This window comes from Musa acuminata, chromosome BXJ2-2 (assembly GCF_036884655.1).
Source record: "Musa acuminata AAA Group cultivar baxijiao chromosome BXJ2-2, Cavendish_Baxijiao_AAA, whole genome shotgun sequence".
Taxonomy (NCBI): domain Eukaryota; kingdom Viridiplantae; phylum Streptophyta; class Magnoliopsida; order Zingiberales; family Musaceae; genus Musa; species Musa acuminata.
The window spans coordinates 23,657,256-23,681,917 of record NC_088339.1 but is presented as its reverse complement, the minus strand read 5'-3'; the positions used below and the strand labels follow the sequence as shown (position 1 = coordinate 23,681,917).

The window sequence follows — 24,662 nt, the reverse complement described above, 5'->3', positions numbered from 1 at the left end:
CCCGCTGAGCCAACGCATTTTTCCCGTTCTTTTTTCCTTCTAATCCGGCCGAAATGTTTCATCAAGAGAGGAGAGCACGACGATCCCGTTCGACGAGCGTTGCAGTCACCCTACTTCAGATACCTTTTTCTCTACCCGTGTACATACTCGACAAACTGCAACCGACCCCACTTGTAAAGCCCAAATTGCCCGTCAGAGTGACCGCTAGGGTAAGACGGGAGCGTCCGAGAAAAGATGGGCCCGAATCAAAACTTCGTGCGCGCCAGTTTCCGCCATCGCCCAGATCTCGGCCGTCCGATTCGTTCGCGATGGTGGCGGGCAGCAGTTGCGGGTAACGGTCGAGTGGCCGTACCGGTTTGCGGTGTGGTTCAATGTGCTCGGGCCGATCTCATCCACATCCAAATCTGCTACTTCGGTAGCCGAACCCAACCCAATGGCAAGTGGAGTCGATGCAGACAATTTGACTCGACTTCGGCACTCATCGATACAACGTGACATTGCCACGAATCTCAAAGCACGACAAAATTAGATCGTGTGTTTTGACGGTGATGCAGCGTCGTGTTCGGCACGTGAGTGGCCAAACCCAAACGAATCGGATCCAAGTCTAGCGTCCGCATCGCGAAGGATGCCATACCGCGGACTACCATTTATGCTTGCGGGCGCCGCTTTTGTTCTCTACTCCGGTGTCGTCTTCTCGGCCTCTTGCTAAGACGCAGGGTTTCTCCTTCGGTAATCTGAGCTCTATTATCTCTTTAATCTTCCGTATATTCGACTCCAATCTATTCATTTGGGTTTAATCCTCTGCGATTGGGTCGTGTTAGCATCGGTTATGGTGACTGCGCTCGGATCTTGTTAGGGTATGTTGTGACGCCTCCAATTTGTTCGAGAATCGCAAAATTATGATCATTCTTGGTTCCTGTGTAGGGTAAAAGGAATCTGATGTTACAATAATCGTTGTTTGCTGAGCTTCTGGAACTTGCATTTAGTTGGTAATGATAGAAACCTGGGTTCATGACCAGATATCTTGTGTAGGGTTGTCGTGGTGGTGTAGGTGCATGTCGATCGTGCATTTGACAGTTGTATGTCCAAATTTTTGTCAGAATATTTAGGTTTGAGTTGTCGAGTATGTTATATCAGCACTAGATGGATTCCAGCTGCATGATATAGGTCAGTAGGCTTTGCAAGAAAAACCACAATCTTCACGAATCACTTATGGACCTAGTAGACCTCTCTTTGGCATATTAGAGGATCGAGATGGACAATTCTACCAAATTTCTTCAGTTAATCGATAATGAAAACATAACTGATGTTTCTTAGGTGTAAAGCTAAACTTGTAGGGTTAATCAAAATGGAATCTTATGTAGGATTTCTGCAAAACTATGCACTAACAGTTGAATGATGTCTATGCAGCACCATCTACACTTAGACTGCTTGATACTGGCAAGTAATCATGTTTAAAAAGCCAGTTGAGGCAAAATTATTGCAGCGCCTATCAGGAGCAGATAAGAAGAAGCTGAGAAGAACCACAAAGGAAAGATTTCCACATGCTTCAGATGCTAATATTGATGAAATTCTTCCCCCTAAGGTAAAAAGTGGCAACTAGTTTATGAAATGACGAAAACCTGTAATATGCATGAGGGATACAACATGGGCCATGAATAGGATCAGTGCACAGCAACTTGTATCTCTGTCTTTGCTTTCTTTCAAGTAGTCATTTTACTTATGCTGTGTATATCACAAAATCGTTTTACCATTATGTATGTAATTGTGTTGGCACATTATTTTGGAGTTGCACAATTACTTTCTGTATATTGTTAGATTATAACTACATGAATTTTAACTGGAGGATAGGAAAAACAGAAAGGACAAACAGAAGTTAACATGAGTGTGAGTGGCAATAAAAAATTTGAAAAATGCTTGACCTTGTTATTGGCATAACAATTAGTGTGTTAGGATTTGTGAAGGTTGTACTTCCTTAAAAGTATCCGTGAGTATAAATAAGGTCTATTTAAAAAAGGAATTGGAAAAAGAAAGAAAAGTTAAAAGCTGATGTGTCCAGAGCAAACCTTAGTTGGCGCTTAACCTTCAGTTGATAAGTCATCATTGTAATGTGTATAACAACCAAAAAATGATGCCTGACTTGATGGTGGATGTGTGGAGGCACAATTTACAGTTTACACTGAAATTCCACAGTTTTATAAACTAAATTAATTTATCAGTCTTGTGCAGATTTATGGTTTCAACTTTTAAGAACAGCAAATTATAGTATAGACTTGAAAAAGATTTACAGGTTTGATGAGACCACATAATAATTAACAAAAAATGTTTCATATATGTTCCGCGAGAGTTTATTACTTGTCATCAATGAAAATATTGTTTAACAAGTTCTCTTACTATGGTAAATTTATTATAATTTTTCTTTTGTATAGGATACAATTGATCAATGCATGCGTGCTTTTTGTTGTCACTGAGAATGACTTTCGTAATTTTATGCAGCATTCCAGAATTCCTTCTTTTACTGTGTTCAATAGTGTTTGGCAATAATAACTAGATTGCAGCATATTCATGAATCTCTAGTTGAATACATATGCAAATACATTCCTTGCTTTTGACGTCTGGAGATCTCTCGGGCCCATGCTTTTCTGCTACCTTATATCTTGAGATGACACTTTTAATTTGATTTTCACAAGACCCAAACTACATTTGCAGTTCAAAATCTATTTGCAAGTCAGTTTTGATGAGACAGACGAGGGACATATCATATTTAATATAACTCTTTTTTGACTTTTGCAATATAACTCCACTTGCAGTTCAAAATCTGTTTACAAATCCATGCATTTGCATCATTTTTGTTCTGTCTCATTCTGTATAATGCATAATGCTATTTCTTTTGCTTGAATCTATAATTTGCTGCAACTTACTTTTTTTTTTCCTTTTCCCAACAAAACATTTTTAGGCTGACATAACAGTGGCTAAATACACAAATAGGGTTCATGTTTATGTTATAGAAGGAGGGCTTCCTATGCTTTTTGACATTGATGGACGAGGCACTGAGATATACCCAACAGGTGTTTACAATTTATTGCGTTCTTATACTCTAGTATACTATGTTCTCTCACATTTCTGTCACTGTGTATGTTTCCCTTTTCGGTATTTCTTTCATGAATGAGCTGATTTTTATTTTGTTTGTCTATCATTAACATAACGATACTCTTAAAGGACCTTTTATTTTTGAAGGAAAAATCAACAGTAAACATCATGCTACCTTTTTTATTGAAAAGTGCTTTTATGGTCATTTATGAAGCGTTTACAATTTTTATGCTGCAGTTAGGCCTTTAAGTTTCTCCAAAAGACATTCACTTTATGGATTTTAACAAGACAACATGAACCAAAAGAAAAAAAGGAACTAGAATGAAGTTAACTAGGATTAATGTGGCCTGGTTGGTCAATTTATCAAGAAAAAGAAGCTTTTCAGCCTTATGTTGGTAGAAACACCTCAAGATTCTTTTTAGACAGGTCTACATGTTTGCATCTCTAAATAAATTCAATCTACATTATCACATTTAATGATTTTTTTGCCCGTTAGTTAATGACTCTGTTCAGGTAAATGTGTGCTTTAAGAACTATATCAACTTCTAAAGAATGCAGTCTTAAACTAACTGATCTGTCATAAACATTCAATCTAATACCAATATGATATGAATGGTTATGATGTTACCTTCATGATGTGCAAGAATTTTTTTGATTGAATACAGGAGCTGGTCTATATTCAAAATCATGTCAACTAAATGGGTGGTTGATTGCAGATGTTTTCCACCATGGAAACTGAACTCTTATCAAGGATCATGGTGATCAGCAAACTTATCTCTCCAAATGATAATCATACAGAAAAAGGAGGAGAGCATCAACAAATAAGAAAATTTGGAGCATTTATATCAACAGGCATTATTGAAAGGACAATTTTTAAGGATGATTAATTGGAAGCTTTGCCTTCCATTTTGGCTTTTTTGTCTTTTGTATTTCATCATCTTTTATTATAGTTCCCAAATGGTGATGTGTTGGTACTTGAGCTATATATATAATAAAATTAAGAGTTCCTTTACTCATTAATAGTTGGCTTTGACTCTGTGTAATGACATCCTTTCTTTGAGTTTGGTTTGAAGGAATTGAAGCAAGTCCAAGATATTGAAGAATTATATTGTTACAATTGATGAGAGTCTATTTGTAGTTAGTTCTGAATTTGAGTTATAGGTACAAACTTTAAAAATTAATAGTTTTAGTTTATGTAGGACTAAAAATGTATGTGTAAATTTCAACTTCAGTAATGCTATAAGAAAAATAGAGAGTATAGTCAACATAGCTAGATAAAATTTATCATGAATAAAAGTTTAAAGAATATTGAATATATTTCAACAGAGAATGGAGTTTGACTATATTTTTTTCTAAATAAAAGTGTGATGATTAAAATTGTGAGGGGCATGGAAGGTTCTGTTGATCTTTGTGTAAATGCAAAATGATAAGTTATCTACAAGGCTAGCCAAACTTTATGGAATGGAGTATTTGGCAGTTTGTACATATGTACAAATAATAGTGTTACCAACATGAGAATGTTGAGATGGATGTGTGAGATCAGTAAAATAGATTCAATAAGAAATGCCTATTTTTTTAAATGATTAAGCTCTCTTCTTATGAGGGTCATGTGAGGGAAAACCATCAAAGATGGCATGAATTTATTCAAGGAGATCTCAAGTGCTTTGGTCAGACGAATTGAGTCAATTATAATTACTGTTGCAAGGAGAAACAGTAGGTAATCTAAGAAAACGTCACCAGGAACAATAAGATTAGATTTGACTTTGCTCTTAATTTGAATACTATATAGCCATAAATAGGGCTCAATGTCAAGGAAAGATCCATGTAGAAATAGGTGCGACATTGCAGCTTGTTGTTACTTGTTATTGTCCGGTGTCATATAGAATTCACTGCTTCTAGTTTTATCTGCTTTCAATCTTATGCAGTTTTTCATACTAGTTCGGGTTTCTACATGTTATAAGTGTTATTCATCTATATTGTCACTGTATTGCCAGTGTCATGATATGATATATATTTTCATATGCTGGGAGTTGGTTTTGACATGGATACAGTCATGTAAAGATCAAAGGTTCATAAAGAGTATACTTCTGAATTGCTCAAATTTCTTGGACTATTTTGGTTTTTTTTCTTCCCCTTTTTCTATTAGTTGTTTTATGATGCTTTCTCTTGTTTGTTTTATGTGACTCCACAATAGCTTACTGTGCATATTTAGGATGCAAAAGGTCCAACATGCTGAATTTGGTAATTTGGTTAGAGGTTCGTATTAGGCAATTGAATTGGCTAAATGGATGCATCTTTCAGCAGAATGATATTTTTCTTGATCTATCTTGTTTTATGGTTATACACTCTACTGACCAGCAGTGACATTATTGTAATTGTAAAGACAAGGTTTTAACTAATTCCAAACCATATTGATTATTTATATTTAGGAAATCAGGTGTTTGTTAGATTACTGGTAGACTGAGAATTTATTATATTGTTGAATTCACAGTTTATGCGCTGTGGAAAGTTCCAGAACTCATACCATCCTTTCTGCTCAAGGGTGGTGAGGTTTCTCGCTATGTGATTGGAGGTGCTGATTTGATGTTCCCTGGTATTAGTATACCTCCTGAAGGCCTGCCTTCATTCTTATCTGGGCAACCATGGGCAGTAAAAGTTCCTGGCAATCCAGCACCAATCGCAGTAAGTGTGCTTTATCTATAACATTAAGTTATTGTGTTTAAAGTTCCATTCTCTTTCTGCATTCCGGTGCAAACCATTGTTGTGATGTGGTACCCAATTTCTACAGGTTGGAGCCACCACTATGAGTAGTTCAGAAGCCCTAAAAGCTGGTTTACGTGGGAAGGCTTTAAGAATAACACATTATTATCGTGATTATCTGTGGTAAGTATCTTGGCCAAAGGCTGGAGAAATTTTTAACCCGACCTATTATCTTAATGTTGCTTTTGTTCCATACAGGCAATCAGCTGAAGGTCACTATATTCCAAATGCTGGCTTTTTGGAAGATGTTGTCATGGAAGATCCTAATTTATTGTCAATTTCTCAGCCAGCTGATGAACCTTTGGATGCTTCAAATGATGAAGATCATGTTAATACAGCAGAAAGAGATCGTGTTGATACATCAAATATCCATGCCAGCACAGATATTGATGCTCCAATGAACTTAGATGTTACTGATCAAATCTCTGAAGAAATGACTACTGATATAAGTGGGCTAAAAGTATCAGACAATGTTACAGCTGAAGAACCAAGTGATGAGAAGGAACAGCAAACTTTGTCTAGTGAAGAAATTGATGCCCTCCTGGACAAATGCCTCTTGCAAGCATTGCATGCAACGGTTAAAGATAAAGATCTTCCCATGCCTGGAAGCACACTATGGTAAAACTTCCTAGTTTTCAAGCCGTTTATCCTGATTGTTGAATCAATAACTTTCTGTCAGTTATTTTATTCTTCCTATTACAAATATAATTTTTTTGCTGTAATTGTTGGCTCAGAAAGTTACTAGTTAAGTTTGTTCAAATTTGTTGTGTATTAAAGGGTAATAAATGTCATATGATTCTGCCCATCCATGAAACTGGTTTATTTTTCAACTACAAGGTTAACAGCAGAAGTGCCATGACAGATGTTAGATTTCATGTCCTAAAGATTTAGCATTTTAGTATTATAAATGGCTGAAATTTTGTAGTCATGCTTTTATTATTCATGTTACTCTTTGCCCTTTCTATAGGTTGGAGCTGTCTGTAGATTCTGTATCACATTTTTGCCAGTAACCATGGAAGTCACAGACTCTAATAGTTCATACTGGTTTTGTTGATAATTTCATAGGACTTTTGTTATATTACCAAGCCATTACGTTATAACCTATCATGGCATGTCATATTGAATTGAGTTAGAGACTTACTGTCTATACCCTCTATTCTGCTCGAAGCAAAAGAAAACTGAGACTTGTCAACTACATTAAGTTCAAGTGGTTGGTCTTTCTTGCTATCTCTAGATTCTCTACCAGGCAACATTAGATGTGTGATACGAATATATGCTTACTTCAAGTACAATATGTTTTCTGTGCTTGAAGCCTTGAATTGTCCTCTAAATAATTCAGTTTTCTTATGTAATATGCTTGTGGCACATAGGTCAAACCATGTACTACCATGCAGACCTTCAGGCATTACTTTGGACATTAAAAAATCTTCTCATAAGAAACTTTCGAAGTGGTTGCAATCCAAATCTTCTGCTGGGCTGGTGAGCATTTACCCAAAGCTTTTAGTAATATTTTGAAAAAAGAAATTATGGTACTTCTTTAGTTTGGGTTTCTCTATCAGTGTAAGAGCATTGAATAAACTTGAACAGACACACATACAATCAGTGATAGCACTGTTTGGGAGTGATTTTTAAGTTCTTGTTCGTATGTGCAGCTATTTTCTCAAATTTCCCTTTACTGTGAATAAAATTGAGAGTTCATCCATCTATTTCTGCTCTAGCAGTATACAAGCATGCTATCCTGCTAGGTTGTCTATTCCTTATGAAAAATGCACATGATTACTAGCTGACCTTTTTTTTGGTTTATAGAATGAGCTTCTCCAATTATCTAAGATGTGTTTAGGCAACTGTCTAGGACCAAATACTTCTTGATCAAAAGTCATCTACTATCTGGATCCTGGAATGAGGACTCAGTTCTGCCTTTTTATATCATTTACCTCGTTAAATATTTTCATCTAATCTTCACATCTGATAATGAAACAAATAACGACACCTTCCTAATTGGAACAGCAGCTTCTAGGATACTACTTAAAGTATGAGCATGTACAAAGTAATGTGCATGATTATAGTGCTTATTGAATATAGTTTCATTTTTTTACAGTCGTCTTTATGAGAAATTTGGATGGGAGTTAATGAGTTATTAGACATTTGATGTTTATAAGCTGATGCAAAAGGTTTCTTTTCTTGTTGATTGCTATTTCTGAACAGATATCAGCAAAGGAGGATAAATATAAAAAAGAGGTCATGTTACTTAGCATTAACCGTTGTCATCAACAGTTCATGGCATTTAAGCCAGAGAAACGGGTACCAGAAAATGCTGAACAAAGGCATGATAACTCAGTCAGTGAGGGTGCACACACGAAACTACAACTTGAGGTAGTTGAAGTCTACAAACCAAGCACTCATGTAAAGTCCATATTCACCGCTGTTGGAGCTGACACCGGAAGCTATTATAGTGCATCAGATGCCACGGACATTGCCTTCAGGTGCATTTGATGTTAAAATCCTGCTTTTCGCTTCTAACAGGGTTTGCTGAATCACATGGCTTATAAGATCTTTTTGTTATCACTTCTTTTTTTCATTTTCTGTTGTGATGTTCTGGAATAGTCACTATTTAGTTTAATTCTTGGCAAGTCAGATATGTTGAGAAGGAAAATCTGGTTAAGCCAACAGATAAGGCAATGGTAACTCTGGATGCTGCGTTGTGTGATGCTCTTTACAAAGGGACTATCAAGAAGGGCTCAACTTATCCCACAGACGTCCACAAGAAAGATCTAGGTTCAACATTTTTAAGCAGGATGCAGATTCATCATAGAGTATCAAAAGGAAATGAAGTTGCCGTGCGTAAGGGTGCTGTGAGACCCATTCAGATTATGACTGAACGACGACAAGGGAACAAGAAGGTGACAAGGGTCTCAGGCTTGGAAACTTTTTTGATGGATGCTGACTCACTGGCTTCTGAATTGCAAAAGAAGTTTGCGTGCAGTACATCAGTGGCAGAAATTCCAGGTTTGATCTTATTCAATTAGCAGAAGGTTGATTTTTGTATAATTGTTGTAGAAGGACAAGCATGATTTCTTTGTTGATGCATTGACTACTTGCACGACAATCCAGGTGCTTTTGGATAGTTCACAATCAAGTCGAGATAGTTTCATTTGTTTTATTATTTATAAGTAGGTAATATATTGACCTATATAACAGAAGGTTCTGTGAGAAGCATCGAATACCAAATATGTTCAAATAACGTGAAAGGAATAATGACTCTTTGATTATCAAAGTTGTCACCCTTAATGGAGCCAAATGATTGGAATGTATTTGCTCGCTGTCGTGGGTATTGTGTTACTAAGATAATCAAACGTTTGAAGGACTTGGGAAGTCTGAATATATATGATTGCTCATTTCATTGAGGCAGTCTTGCTAAGACTAGAAATCATCTGCCTGACTAAATTTTACTGCATATGATATTTTGACATGTAGATCGTACCTGTGACTATTATCAGCACATATTCAGATTAGAATATCTGCGAGACAATCAATAAGAACTATTGGAGTTTTTGTTTGAAAATTTAAATGGCAATGAAAGAAAGGAAAGTAAACATGAGGTAGTTTCAGTATTGTCTTGCAAACGGTAATTGGAACAGGTAATTGCCGAAAGCTTCATTAACAGTGTTGTATGCTATCATTTACATGATACTATATCAGAAATTTCAGGGTTATTTTGTAGAATCTGGTTTCCATCTCTTTGTACTTTTCAAGTGACTGCTCAACATGGTGCTTGCAAAATCATCGTCATTCTGACTTTGATTTGCTAGATTTGTGTTTCAATTTATATAATGGATTTTCCATGCAAATTTTTACTTGGTCGAGTGATTTCAGGTAAGAAGGGACAACATGAAGTGCTGGTTCAAGGTGGTGTGATCGATGACCTGGCGAAGCACCTTGTGGACCACTATGGCATTCCAAAGAGACACATTGAGGTGTTAGACAAAACCAAGAAATGATACCTGGAGGACCGAGCGGCCTGTATCAGTAGTTTCTCCTTCCTTTTGGATTATAAGACCTGCTTCTGGATGATAATGCTGATGTTTCCGAGTTGAAATGAAGATGCTTTTTCTGAGTTCAGTAAATTATATCACATCTGTATTCGATATTGAGACTACCTGTTGTTGAGAGAAAGGTGAAGATCGGTTAAATTTCTCATGGCTGTGTTTGCGTGAACTTCGTATTGTTATTTGTATCCTTTCTTCTCTCTCTTCTTTCTAGTCTGTATAGACAACCGATCTTGCGGACTAATCTTGCCTTTTACTCCTGCATTTACTTTGTACCGTTGTCTGTAGGTATAGCTCTGTTTGGTTCTTGTCACCTTTTAATGTGGTGCTTATAATTCTGCCACTTCAGTTCTATTTGGTCCGACGACAATTGTAATTGTCGGATCCTTATGTAAAGAATCTGTCAGATCAGAGCAGTTCGGTGGTGACATCAACATTTAGGTCAGTTGAAGACAGTTCGATGACATTCCTGCCGTCATCACATCATCAGTAGGTCCGTCAAAAACGATTGCGTCCCTTTTTATGGATGCAATTAAAACACATAATAATGATATGTGGAGGCGTGTGGCTCATTAGGGTCACACCAACCATATGGAGAGAGAGGCCTGAGACACGTGCATCGCAGTCGCCGACGTCCTACCATAATCCACCTTCCCTCGACGACTCGCCTAACTCGGTTGGACGAAGATGATGTCACGCGTCACCGGTTCCATTTTGGAAGACCGTCGCGTAGTGCCTCAAGTGTCTGCTCTCGCTGGCTTCCGCCCGTTCCATGTCCTCCGGTCGCTAACTGAATCGTAACTTAAGTTGTGCTCCACCGCAAGCTCACGCCATTGCACGTGATCATCACGCGATTCTTATCCCTTCATTACCCCCCTCCACCGTAAGCGTCCCGGTGTCGCGGCCACGCCACTAAAGGAGCACTAGAGCGAGCAAAATGACGCAAGCGCCACGCCCTCCGCTCCCGTGGACCACGCGGATCTCCGTCGCCGTCGCCTCTGCCGTCACCGACGCCGCCCGCCGCTCCAACGGCACCGTCAACCGGCGCCTTCTATCCCTCTTGGACGCCCGTTCCCCGGCCTCCGCTAAACCCCACTGCGGCGTCCGCTCCGCTGACGTCGTCGTCGACCCGGCCCGCCACATCTGGTTCCGCCTCTTCGCCCCCTCCGACTCTGCCGCCGCCGCTGGCGAACCCTTCCCCGTCATCGTCTTCTTCCATGGCGGCGGGTTCGCTTTCCTCTCCCCCGCCTCCCGCGCCTACGACGCCGTCTGCCGCCGGATCTGCCACGAGGTCCGCGCCCTCGTCGTCTCCGTGAACTACCGCCTCGCCCCGGAGCACCGCTATCCGGCGCCGTACGAGGACGGGACCGACGTGCTCCGCTTCCTGGACCACGGGGGCCTCGCCTCCGCTGACCCGGCCGCGGCCGACCTCTCCTGCTGCTTCCTGGCGGGTGACTCCGCCGGGGCGAACATCGCCCACCACGTGGCCCGGCGCTGGGCCGCGGGCGCCGGGTGGGAGAGGGTGCGTCTCGCAGGGATGGTGCTGATCCAGCCGTTCTTCGGCGGGGAGGAGCGGACGGAGGCGGAGTTGCGGCTGACCCGGGTGCCGCTGCTGTCGGTGGAGCGGACGGACTGGATGTGGCGCGCGTTCCTGCCGGAGGGGGCAGACCGGGACCACGAGGCTTCGAACGTGTTCGGCACGCGGGCGGCGGCCGGGGAGCTGGAGGCGGCGTTGCCGGAAGCGATGGTGGTGGTGGGGGGATTCGACCCGCTGCAGGACTGGCAGCGGCGCTACTACGAGGGGCTACGGTCGAGGGGTAAAGCGGCACGGCTGGTGGAGTACCCGGATGCCATCCACGCCTTCTACGCCTTTCCCGAGCTGAAGGAGGCGTCGGCGCTGATGGAGGAGATCAAACGCTTCGTCGACGCCCATCGATCACCAGCAAAATAGCACCAGTAACAGCACACTAAAGTAGCTGGAGATTGTGATCAAATAAATAAACAAATTAAAATGTCAAATCAATCCATCAAACATTTTCCCCATGAATTATAACCTATAATACCCTACAAAATTTCCAACACCTCCAATTTTTGCATCATTTTTAATTAAAATGATTGATGCTATAATTTTACTATTCTTAGAATCTTTTTATTTTATGGGGTTTGAATAATATTTTATTAAGTTTATCTATTTCAATAAAAATCGAATTTAAATTTATTTAATATTTATTTATTTATTAAAAAATTAAATTAAATTTTATAAATAGAAATATATCGATTTCTTTTCATCAAAATATTATTTCAATCTTTTTGACAAATCATTGATTCACATATATGACATATAAACCGAGTTAGACATTGTTCTATCATCATTAAACCAATAATTTTCTCTCAATAATTTTCTCATCTAATTGGATCATAATAATAATTCTTTCTCTTGTCGATTAGGAATAGAATTAATTGGGCTTATGTAACCAAATTTTAGCAACTATAATTGATAATAAATACACACTATAAACATATTTAATGGCTTGATGATTTCAGCTTTATAATGAGCTGTATTTATCATTTCGATGTTAATATATCCCCTTTTTATCACTTGTCTTTTGTACCAAAAATTCTTAATTAAATAAAACAGAATAACTGTTCTTTGTTTATATATATATATATATATATATTATTATTAACTATTTAATATATTTAATAAAACCTCAAATTTTAATTAGAGTAGTAATTAGGCCTTCGAAATATAGTCAGCGGTTGGTGACCGTCGATTGGGTCCGGATCAAGCTCATCTGGCCCGTCGATTCATGATCTATGGTTGGCTCAAGTGAAGGCCCAACAGTAGCTGTTCGAGGTTGGGTTTGGGGAGTTAGCCAGCTTGGAATCAACGGTCCAGATCACATCTACGGCGAAGTGCTGGGAATGAACCCTAAGCTCCCACTTCCTGGCTCGAAGCATCCGCCCCGTTTCGGCCGCCGCCGCCACCACTTTGGAGAGGCCGAGAGCGCGTCTGCGTGCTCGACTTAATCTTTGGCCACCTCCCTCATCAGCCGTAGCAGACTGCGGCGGTAACATCGAGAAGACGAGCTCGCCCACGCCTTCTCGACGGACTCCCGTCCTCGCCACCGCCCGTCCAGGGGAGGAGGCAGAAGAGGTACGAGTGGCTACCCGCGCTTCCTCGGTTGATTTTGTTGCTCGGTTTTCGATCGCCTGTGTCTGTTCCACGGGATTAGGTCGTCCTCGTTTGATTTTGTTCGGTTATGTGGTTTCTTGTAGAACTGATAGTTGGCGTGTGATTTGATTTGTGTTGGTGTTTGGCGGAGGATGATCAGCTCATAAGAACACAAGCTGGTCTGATATCGTGCTTGGCTTTCTGATTTATGTGTCACTTGATTTCCCACGATCTATGGCTCTATGATCTTGAGATCCTATTTTCTCTCCTTCTTGTGGTCTTCAGGGTTTGTTCGTGGTTTTCTAGTATTCTTGTACACGGGAATGGAGCTTGCTCTTTAGGCTTTCCTATGGGCGATCCTGACCAACAGTTCGATCAACCAGACTCGAACCTCCGATTTAGGCTGTTGTTCTCCTGATTCCTGAAGGCAGATTGTCGCTTTATTGCGTGTTCTCGCAAAGATTAGGTTTAGGTTCTCCTTACTCTGGGTTTCCTGTTCTCTGCCTTGATTTGTTATCATGTCTCTTGGAGTGTTAGAGCTGCATGATCGCTGTTAGTAAAGGGATGCTACTTTCCTCAAGTTTGGTGAATTGTGCTGGTCTCATTAGGTTTGAATGGCTGCCTGGGCTTTGTGCTTCTTGCACTATTTCATCTGTGGTCAGTAAAGATTCCAATTCCTGCTGGACTAATTTAGATGCTTCCTCTCTTGCATTGTGGTTACTTGTCTTCTCGGTAAGGAGGAAGGCAAAGCCTCGATCATATGTTTATTAATCTCCCCAAAACTACATCCTGATACATTGATCTTATGGAAACATAACTCCTCCAGTGGAAATTTAGAATATAAATAAAGCCAGACATACAACCAACAAGTCTCACCGGCTCAGCGGTACTGTCTCCTCTAAAATTATCAGGAACTTTGACATACGCGACCTTTAGAAGTATAGGCTTCTTGTAACAGCATGTTATCCTTCCTGTTACTTACACCAATAACCATGAAATTACTGTGGATGAATTACCTTCTAACCAATCTTCAAAGCATTTTAGTTCATTTATCGCGATTTGAAGCCCTCCTAATATCCTCTTAAGTAGAAATAAAAGGACACAACCCTTGTCCTCACAATTTGATTCGTATACAAAGGTCATTGTAATGCGCTGAGCTCTCACCAATGCGAAGCTTGGGGAGGTCAGTGGATGCAATGTTACCACTGTATAAAAAGAGGTTGTTTCAATAATTTGGACCTTGCTCACCTGGTACCAAAGAAGCAACCTTATCATGATGTCAAGACTCACTCTCCCACAATTCAATTTGTATAGTTCGTAAGAATGAATTCTACACTAGCCCATCCAATTAATTGATCATAAACATCATCAGATTTATTTTCACAAGTACCGAGTCTTGGGAGTCCATTTAAAGTGGTAAGGAAAATGGAGGATTCAAATCCAAGATAAAGCCATATTACATAAAGGCATTGATACATGGCTACTATAGTTTTCTTTTACTCATTAGGACTAGTTTGTAGATTGACCACTTGGTTTGGTTGGTTCCATGTAAGTGAAAGCATTACCAAATGCTCATATAAATGCATAGGGAAATAAAATTATGTTAGTATAGGTATAATGTAACAGTTGATATAATGTTTTCATTTATTAAGTTCATTTTTTTTTTATTTTTCTTACTTTCAGAATTTGTTATCTTTTTTATGCTTTTAACCTTCTGTGAACCAATGATTCTATTTTCCTTATTTTGCTTAATTGATTTATGGTGAAATATGTGTATATAGCCAAAACACACCATGTCTATGACTTTCTTAGGAACCCCTCGCAAGAGTAGAAAAAGTTATGGAAGGAATACATATTTCAAGGGTGGCACAAATAGAGTTTGGAAATATCAAGCATAGGGTTGCCAAAATGAGATCAATTAAATAAACAGCTGGGTTCCAGTTTCAACATGTTTACAGTTTATGTTGGCTTTGCTAAACAATTTCATTGTTGGGAACTTGTTTCAGAGTTTTATATTTTGGAGATAATGCACCTTCTGAAAAACATTACTTTTGTGTTTTATTTAGACAATGTTGATATTTGGAATGTTTGCAAAAGTGCATACAACTCTATTTGTGTGTTTTTTGTGGGATTCTTTCTTATTCTTTTTTGTTTATGTTTTGTGTGTAACTTTTTTTTGTCTTAATATGGCAAGCCTAACATTTTGCTTGTTATATTTTAGTTTTTAAGTTAAGCTCTCCTCGCAAAGTAAAGTTGGTCAAATATAACTGATAGCTTTCTGTTACCATGTGGCCTGAACTTTTCTCTCTTTTGTTGATAGAGAACAAAATTTCAAATAATTAGTGTGTATTATTAACCATGTTGGCATGAAGTAGTATATTGTATTATTTGCTTTGATAAGGCTTGAAATATTGCACTGTAGTTCCTTGGGTTTCATGTTAACTCTCCTGCATCTCTATGGATGTCATTGCTAATTGATAGTTGGTTTGTGAAACAGTGTGCAACTTTGAAGCCAGAAGAATTGCTAGGTGAATTTGATCTGTAATCCACGTCGATCATTTAAGGGTGTTTTCAGTTGTTTTCATTGTCATAATTCGAAGTTGAATCAGCCTTTGAGGGGGTCTAGAGTGGATTTATGCAGTATGGGCAGACATGAGGGCACTTTGCTGCTTACATATTTGGCAGAGATTCAAAATGGGGAGCCCCTTTTCTTCTCATCAAATTCCCTTCCTGTAAAGGCATACAATTTTGAACCTGCAGGGCATGCATTTCATTCTGCTGCACTTAAACTGCTGGGATTGTGGGATGAAGAAGATGCTGAAACTGATGGACAAAGTGTTCAATCAGATGACAGGGGTCAAGAGCATTTACCATCTTCAGATTCTTATGGCAGTAAGGGCAGAAAGAAATCTAGTGCTGGAAGCACTCAAAAAGACCATTACGCACTCTTGGGCTTGGGGCATTTGCGGTTCCTAGCTACTGAGGATCAGATACGAAAGAGTTACCGTGAGACTGCATTGAAGCATCATCCTGACAAACAGGCTGCACTTATTCTTGCTGAAGAAACAGAAGAGGCTAGACAGGCTAAGAAGGATGAAATAGAAAGTCATTTCAAAGCTATTCAGGAGGCGTATGAAGTCCTAATAGATCCAGTTAAAAGAAGAATATATGACTCAACTGATGAATTTGATGATGATATTCCAACTGACTGTGCTCCACAAGATTTCTTCAAGGTTTTTGGGCCAGCATTTATGAGAAATGGAAGATGGTCTGTGAGTCAGCCTGTTCCTCCTCTAGGAGACGAGAACACATCTATGGAAGATGTGGACAGTTTCTATAATTTCTGGTACACTTTTAAAAGTTGGAGGGAGTTCCCTCATGCAGATGAGTTTGATTTAGAGCAAGCTGAGTCTCGTGATCATAAGAGATGGATGGAGAGGCAGAATGCAAAGTTGAGGGAGAAGGCTAGAAAGGAGGAACATGCACGGGTTAGGGCCCTTGTTGACAATGCTTACAAGAAAGATCCTAGAATTCTGAGTTGGAAGGAAGAGGAAAAGGCTGAGAAGAAGAGAAAGAAGGAGGCAAAAATTCTGGCAAGGAAGTTGCAGGAGGAAGAGGCAGCAAAAGCTGCCGAAGAGGAAAGGCAGCAAAAGGAGGAGCAAGAGAGGAAGATGGCAGAAGCTGCTCTGAACCAGAAAAAAATAAAGGAAAAAGAGAAAAAGCTCTTGCGCAAAGAAAGGACTCGTTTGCGCACTCTCTCTGCACAGTTGGTCTCAGAGAATTTGCTTGATCTTTCAGAAGATATTGTGGAAAGTATATGCATGTCATTTGACCTGGAGCAGCTCAAGCTTCTTTGTGACACCATGGAGGGTAAGGAGAAAATGGAGAGAGCCAAGTTGCTAAGGGATGCACAGGGTGGAAGCAGTTCAGATGTGATGAAAAAAGGGAAGACTACCAGTTTTCAAGACCTATCTCTGAAACCTAATGGCACTGTAACAGATGCCAAGGTGGGTGGTCCATTGAGCAACTATGAGAAGAAAGAGAGACCATGGGGAAAAGAAGAGATCGAGATGCTTAGGAAAGGCATGCAGAAGTATCCAAAGGGAACCTCCCGAAGGTGGGAGGTCATTTCAGAATACATTGGTACTGGGAGGTCAGTTGACGAGATCCTGAAGGCCACAAAGACAGTCCTCCTTCGGAAGCCCGACTCTGGAAAAGCTTTCGACTCTTTCCTTGAGAAAAGGAAGCCAGTTCAAACCATCTCTTCACCTCTTTCGACCAGACTGGAAACAGAGGCCCTTCCTGTTGATGGAACTCATGCTGCATCTTCTAGAACATCTGCAGGCGACCAGAATCCATTAGAGGTTCAAGCTTCCAATGGAGTTCCTGCTGCCGTGGATCAAGATGCTTGGTCTGAAACCCAAGAACGAGCCCTTATCCAGGCTCTGAAAACATTCCCCAAGGATGTTAACCAACGCTGGGAACGCGTCGCTGCTGCTGTGCCTGGGAAAACTATGATACAGTGCAAAAAGAAGTTTGCTTTGATGAAGGAGAGCTTCAGAAGCAAGAGAAACACCGATCAGTAACTTACCATTAAGAGATTCCATTCCTATGAAGCAGATTTTGTTTCCAACGATAGGTAAAAATGTGCAGCAGAGCACTCTTTCCCCTGCCATGGAGGAACGTTCCAAGAGTGTATCAAATCGTCATCATCCTACCTATCGCATCCAGATTTTTACAATTGATTCTCCAAAGCAAGACCAACTCACAATCAACAAAACCACACCATATTCTATCTATCAGTCACTCGGTCTGAATTTTTAAGCAAATCACAGCTATTGACAATATTATTCCCTCTTTTGGTAGTCTATATACGAGTCTTTCTTGTCTCCGATAGCTGAGTTACCTTATGCCCTTGCTGAATGCTTTTGTTTGTGTTTCTGGATATCATCATGCATTCCAGCAACACCCTGTTCTTCTTTACGGTCGCAATAAACTGTCTTATGAAATACTTGAGGAGGTGCAATTGATGCCATCTTTGTGAATCCAGCATCCGATGCTAGGCTTTTTGTGTTCAATTTGATCTGTTTTTGAGTTTAAATTAGGCTTGAAACAGGAAGTTTGGCTACGTTAGTACGAGAAAGACATGGTGTCATGCTGCTGTGTAGTGTTGAATCATTTTAGAGTAGGCTTCATATCGGCCAAATGGTTAGCGAAGCCAAAAACCTATGTGAAACATTAATAAGTCATCGGGAGAGAATCAAATGATTCAGACGCAGCAGCTCGAATCATTTCATTTCATTTCATGTTGAAGGTGGTGATTGGCTTATCGCAAGTAGGTTTCATTCATATGCTTAAATCGAGTTAATGCTAATTGTTTATGACTTTGATGTTGAACCAATTAATTAGCTTCTCACTCGCTCTTGTATGGTTCTTCAGAAGTCAACACCCAACGCCTGCGCCTCTCTCTCTGGTCCACACGAACTCGTTCCTATAATGGGGAGTACGATGCTGTTGACTCGGGCAACTCCATCCATGCCCCCTTCTCTCCTCCGCCGTTCGATTCTAGGTGGCAACTGGTGGATCCGATGAAGCTTCTCTGCTACCCGAGCGTCGTTCCGTCGAACACCTCCTCCCCTCCTGTATTTATTTTGTTGCTTCGTTTTCACCATCGAGAAGGGAACGGCTATGAGAGCGCCGTGTGCGAGCATCAAATGGCCATTGAGTTGATAAGCAGACCAGGCAGAGATCGAACGGGTTCCACGAAGAAGCGGAGACGAGGAGTGTGTTCCCCGTGTTGAATGGGTTCGTGTTGTCGATGCGCATGGTTGCTGTGATCGGAGATCAGAAAGAAGGGAGACAAGAGAGAAAGTAGAAGATGGCGTCCGCACCGCTCAATCCGTCCAAGAAGTCGATCCGCAGCCCAGGCGGTGGTGGGTCTCAAAACAACCGAAATGCCAGTGGGCAAACGGTCAAGTTCGCGAGGAGGACGTCGAGCGGCCGCTACGTGAGCCTCTCCAGGGAGGACATGGACATGTCGGGGGAGCTCTCCGGGGACTACATGAACTACACGGTGCACATACCCCCGACACCCGACAACCAACCCATGGATGGACCCGCCGAGGCCGCGTCGGTGGCGGTCAAGGCGGAGGAGCAGTACGTCTCCAACTCGCTCTTCACCGGGGGTTTTAACAGCGTCACCAGGGCGCATCTCATGGACAAGGTCATCGACTCCGAGGTGATGCACCCCCAGATGGCGGGCGCCAAGGGCTCATCCTGTGCCATGCAGGCCTGCGATGGCAAGGTCATGCGGGACGAGCGCGGAGAAGACATCGACCCGTGCGAATGCAGGTAGCCTCCTCCTCCTCGGCCAGTCTTGAGAGCGAAAGAAGGTCTTCTACTGGTGCTAACCAATCGATTCCAGGTTTAAGATTTGCAGGGACTGCTACTTGGACGCTCAAAAGGATGGGGGGACGTGCCCGGGTTGCAAGGAGCCATACAAGATAGGGGAGTACGAGGACGATGTGCCGGACTTCCGCACCGGCGCTCTCTCCCTTCCGGCGCCGGCCAACGCCAAGACGACAGCTGACAACCGCATGTCGGTAATGAAGTCGAACAAGTCCCTGCTGATGCGCAGCCAGACCGGGGAGTTCGACCACAACCGGTGGTTGTTCGAAAGCAAAGGGACGTACGGTTATGGGAACGCCTATTGGCCCAAAGACGGCATGTACGATGATGATCTCGAGGAGGGCATGGCGGACGGCATCCCGGAAAACATGGATAAGCCCTGGAAACCCCTGACTCGGAAGATCCCGATGCCTGCCGGAATCATCAGCCCTTACAGGTATGTTGTCTCCAACCCCTCACCCCATTGTGATGCCATGCGATCTACTAATCTCGTTGATGTGACCTCAGGCTTCTCATAGTTGTGCGGCTGGTTGCTCTGGGTTTCTTCCTGGTATGGAGGGTGAAGCATCCGAACGAGGAGGCCATGTGGCTGTGGGGCATGTCCATAGTCTGTGAGATCTGGTTTGCCTTCTCCTGGATCCTCGACGTGATCCCCAAGCTCCACCCGATCAATCGGGCGACCGACCTCTCGGTGCTCAAGGAGAAGTTCGATATGCCATCCCCCTCCAATCCGACGGGACGCTCTGACCTTCCCGGCATGGACGTCTTCGTCTCCACCGCCGACCCCGAGAAAGAGCCACCGCTCGTCACGGCTAACACGATCCTGTCAATCCTGGCCGCCAATTATCCGGTGGAGAAGTTAGCGTGCTACATATCTGATGATGGTGGCGCTCTGCTCACGTTCGAGGCGATGGCGGAGGCCGCGAGCTTCGCCAATATTTGGGTCCCCTTCTGTCGCAAGCATGACATCGAGCCGAGGAACCCCGACAGCTACTTCAGCTTGAAGGGGGACCCGACCAAGAACAAGAGGCGGTCGGACTTCGTGAAGGACCGGAGGAAAGTGAAGCGGGAGTATGACGAGTTCAAGGTGAGGATCAACGGGTTGCCCGATTCCATCAGGAGGAGGTCGGACGCATTCAATGCTCGGGAGGAAATGAAGGCGATCAAGCACATCAGGGAGAGTGGTGGCGACCCGACGGAGCCGATAAAGGTCACCAAGGCGACGTGGATGGCCGATGGGACGCATTGGCCGGGGAGTTGGGCCACCTCCGCCCCTGAGCATGCCAGAGGAGATCACGCGAGCATCCTCCAGGTAATATATACGAGTACTAACACCACCGTTTCACACTCTCCTTCTTCTTCTCTTCCATTTTCATTCTACTGCAGGTGATGCTGAAGCCGCCCTCGGCGGATCCGCTTTACGGGCTGCCGGACGAGGACCAGACGATGGACTTCACGGACGTGGACATCCGACTGCCGATGCTGGTGTACATGTCGCGCGAGAAGCGGCGGGGGTACGACCACAACAAGAAGGCCGGGGCCATGAACGCGCTGGTGCGGTCGTCGGCCGTCATGTCGAACGGCCCCTTCATCCTCAACCTTGACTGCGACCACTACATCAACAACGCCGACGCCATGCGCGAGGGCATGTGCTTCATGTTGGACCGAGGTGGTGACCGCATCTGCTACATCCAGTTCCCCCAGAGGTTCGAGGGCATCGACCCCTCCGACCGCTACGCCAACCACAACACCGTCTTCTTCGATGGCAACATGCGCGCCCTGGACGGCGTGCAGGTATCTCACTCTGTGCCGTTTACCTACCCCAGTTGGGGAGGGGCGGTTCGTTTTCTTAGATCGTTGTTGTCGGACTTGCAGGGTCCGGTTTATGTGGGGACCGGTTGCTTGTTCCGGCGATTTGCGCTGTATGGCTTCGACCCTCCCCGGGCGACCGAGTACACCGGGCTGTTCACGAAGAAGGAGAAGAAGAGCACGTACAGCAAAGAGACGGACTCGGACACGCAGTCGCTCAGGGCAGAAGACTTCGACACCGATCTCGACCCGGCGCTGCTGCCCAAGCGGTTTGGCAACTCTGCAGCGCTGTCCGAGTCGATACCCGTGGCCGAGTTCCAGGGCCGCCCCCTGGCCGACCACCCTGGGATCAAGCATGGCCGCCCTCCCGGTGCTCTCAGGGTCCCGCGACCCCCCCTCGATCCCGCCACCGTCGCTGAGGCCGTCTCTGTCATCTCTTGTTGGTACGTCATTCGTTTCATCTTCTCCTCCTTCCTGACATGCTTCGATCTGTTCTTGCTGAGTGATCGTGTGGATTCAGGTACGAGGACAAGACGGAGTGGGGCGACCGCGTGGGTTGGATCTACGGGTCGGTGACGGAGGACGTGGTGACAGGGTACAGGATGCACAACAGGGGGTGGCGGTCGGTGTACTGCATCACCAAGCGCGACGCCTTCCGGGGGTCGGCGCCCATCAACCTGACGGACCGGCTCCACCAGGTGCTCCGCTGGGCCACTGGCTCCGTGGAGATCTTCTTCTCCCGCAACAACGCCCTGCTGGCGTCACGGCGTCTGAAGCTGCTGCAGCGCATCGCCTACCTCAACGTCGGCATCTACCCCTTCACCTCCATCTTCCTCCTCGTCTACTGCTTCCTCCCGGCCCTTTCCCTCTTCTCGGGCTACTTCATCGTCCAGACCCTCAACGTCACCTTCCTCGTCTACCTGCTCACCATCACCCTCACCCTCATCGGCCTGGCCATCCTCGAGGTCAAGTGGTCCGGCGTGGGCCTCGAGGAGTGGTGGCGCAACGAGCAGTTCTGGCTCATCTCCGGCACCAGCGCCCACCTGTACGCGGTGGTCCAGGGGCTCCTCAAGGTCGTGGCCGGGATCGAGATCTCCTTCACCCTCACCACCAAGTCCACGGCGGAGGACGAGGAGGACATCTACGCCGACCTGTACCTCGTCAAGTGGACGTCCCTCATGATCCCACCCATCACCATCATGATGGTGAACATCATCGCCATCGCCTTCGGCTTCGCCAAGACCATCTACAGCGAGGTCCCCAAGTGGAGCAAGCTGATGGGCGGTGCCTTCTTCAGCTTCTGGGTGCTGGCTCACCTCTACCCCTTCGCCAAGGGCCTCATGGGCAGGCGCGGCAAGACTCCCACCATCGTCTTCGTCTGGTCCGGCCTCATCGCCATCACCATCTCACTCCTCTGGATCGCCATCAGCCCTCCCAAGGAAGGCGAAGGCTCCACCGCCACCAGCACCTTCCAGTTCCCATAATACTCTCTCTCTCTCTCTCTCACTCTCTCTATATATAATATATATATATATATATATCCATATCTATTATCTACAGACATATATATTAAACGTCACGTATCGAAAGATTGAGGAACGGCAAAGATGTAGAAACGAATAATTACGTAGACGAGGAACGATATATGGATGCATGCTTAGTATATGCAACCCTGAAGCCACTTTATTAAGCAGTTTTCCTTGTCTGCATTGTATTTTTACTTTTATTCTTTTGATGTAATTCTTCTGCAATTTGTTGTCATCTTGTTCCTCATTCTCATTAACTTCTGCTTGAAGCCATTTTCTATTTCCTCATGATGCAAGCCAATGATTCTCATTTTCTTTTTCTGTTTACTCTTGTAAGTTTCTCTCTCTCTCCTTTTCACCCAAGTAGTATGTAATTCTTCTCTCATCTTCAATAAATGAATTGTGGGTTGTGACATCCAAAGTTCAATCTCTTATCATAATATTTACATGGAGAGTTGGATTGGCTTGGAGTGTTTAATGTGTCTATTATTAACTCGATTATTTATTATGAATTTTCCCCTACTTGGAGGACAGGAATCCAAAAAGAACACCAACATGGAATGACTTTTGGATGGAGATGACCCTATGGAAAAAACCCTACATCATGCACCGCAAAACTAAGAAATACCATAATAGGAGTAACCATGCATGGCCTACAAATGTTATCATAGGAATCAAGATAAGACGTGAAGTGCAACATCAAGCAATCCTTCAATATCATTTCCAAATCTGCAACGCAAATTCCGATTCATTGCATACCAAAAATCAAAAAGAAAATTCATATGAGTCTCAAAACCCTAATGTTATATTGACGACTTGCATGGGATGTCTACGTGAAATTAATGGAAGGGGGGGAGCATTCATTGCAGGTGCAGTGCCTGCAGCTGCAGCAGCAGCAACGGCGAGAAGGAAACTGCATGCAACGACGAATATGGCATGTCTTCTTTATGACGATGGTGATGATGATGAGGTATTCCTGCAGACCCAGCTGTGCACCGTCAGTTTCCGACGCTTTGCCGACAAGCCATCTGCTGCTTTCTCCCATTATATATACCCTGCGCTGCTGCCTTCCTCTCATCTTGCAAGTTTCTCTTCCTTCTCCCTTCTTCATCCATGGCTGACGACGACGATTTGAGATTCTTCTTAGACTATGGAAGTGTGTTCGACTTCTCGGCCCCCACAACCACCTTCGCCAATCCATCCACGTCCACCACCCCGGTGGCTTCACCTTCTGCGGGATCGGCGGCCCCGGCGACTCGGCTAATTGAGTACCAGCCTCTGCCCACCTTCGCGAGTCCGTCCACGTCCGCCACCCCGGTCGTCAACCTGGTACCTCAATCCAACTTGCCGGACCAGATCCCGGCTCCTCGGTGGTCCTTCCCCTCCGTTCCTGCCGCTGCACCTTCTGCGGGAGCGGCGGCCGTGGCGACCCGGCTAATCGAGTCCCCGCCTCTGCCCGCCTTCGCGAGTCCGTCCACGTCCGCCGCACCGGTGCCTCGATCGAACTTCCTGAACCAGATCCCGACTCCTCGGCTGCCCTTCCCCTCCGTTCCTGCCGCTGGGCGTGGCTTCACCTTCTCCCCCACGTCTTCTGCTGGCCCGTCGACCTCTCGCTACTTCGATGACGGACTGCGCTTCGGATCGATGTTCAACCCGTCGTTCCCGCAGCTCTCGTCTGCGAATTCTATCGGGACGTCGTTCTTCTCCCCGACTAGAAGAAGCTTCCCCGTCGAGTCCGCGGCTGACAGCCTTCCTTACCGATTTGGCGGGAACAACGACATCAGCATCAACCCTTCGTTTGCTGCTTGTTTTCGTGCCTGGAAGAATCTAGCGGAGTCGAGTACGGCA

General features: G+C 43.8%; 4 protein-coding genes across 5 annotated transcripts; all 4 read left to right on the top strand.

Moving 5' to 3' along the window:
• The first annotated feature begins 618 nt into the window (after positions 1–618).
• Positions 619–10,065, top strand: LOC135605448 (uncharacterized). 2 transcript variants are annotated; one of them, XM_065095555.1, is made up of 10 exons: positions 619–729; positions 1,411–1,585; positions 2,957–3,068; positions 5,582–5,772; positions 5,879–5,973; positions 6,049–6,468; positions 7,221–7,329; positions 8,056–8,333; positions 8,486–8,856; positions 9,724–10,065. In XM_065095555.1, the coding sequence occupies exons 2-10, from the start codon at positions 1,451–1,453 to the stop codon at positions 9,846–9,848; spliced, it is 1,836 nt and encodes a 611-aa protein (XP_064951627.1). In that variant the 5' UTR covers positions 619–729; positions 1,411–1,450; the 3' UTR covers positions 9,849–10,065. The 2 variants fall into 2 exon arrangements, with proteins under 2 accessions (XP_064951627.1, XP_064951628.1); XM_065095556.1 differs by having other exon boundaries at positions 682–857.
• A 736-nt stretch (positions 10,066–10,801) lies between these two features.
• LOC135605449 (probable carboxylesterase 18) lies at positions 10,802–11,977 on the top strand. The gene has a single exon (XM_065095557.1). It carries the CDS (start codon positions 10,834–10,836, stop codon positions 11,845–11,847), a length of 1,014 nt encoding a protein of 337 aa, XP_064951629.1. The 5' UTR covers positions 10,802–10,833; the 3' UTR covers positions 11,848–11,977.
• Positions 11,978–12,813: 836 nt separating this feature from the next.
• LOC103972903 (uncharacterized) lies at positions 12,814–18,120 on the top strand. The gene is made up of 2 exons (XM_009387302.3): positions 12,814–13,053; positions 15,569–18,120. The coding sequence occupies exon 2, from the start codon at positions 15,714–15,716 to the stop codon at positions 17,655–17,657; it is 1,944 nt and encodes a 647-aa protein (XP_009385577.2). The 5' UTR covers positions 12,814–13,053; positions 15,569–15,713; the 3' UTR covers positions 17,658–18,120.
• A 660-nt stretch (positions 18,121–18,780) lies between these two features.
• Positions 18,781–23,047, top strand: LOC135604961 (cellulose synthase-like protein D4). Its single transcript, XM_065094612.1, has 6 exons — positions 18,781–19,422; positions 19,496–19,915; positions 19,987–20,791; positions 20,866–21,273; positions 21,355–21,731; positions 21,809–23,047. Exons 1-6 carry the CDS (start codon positions 18,950–18,952, stop codon positions 22,770–22,772), a joined length of 3,447 nt encoding a protein of 1,148 aa, XP_064950684.1. The 5' UTR covers positions 18,781–18,949; the 3' UTR covers positions 22,773–23,047.
• The last annotated feature ends 1,615 nt before the right edge of the window (positions 23,048–24,662 follow it).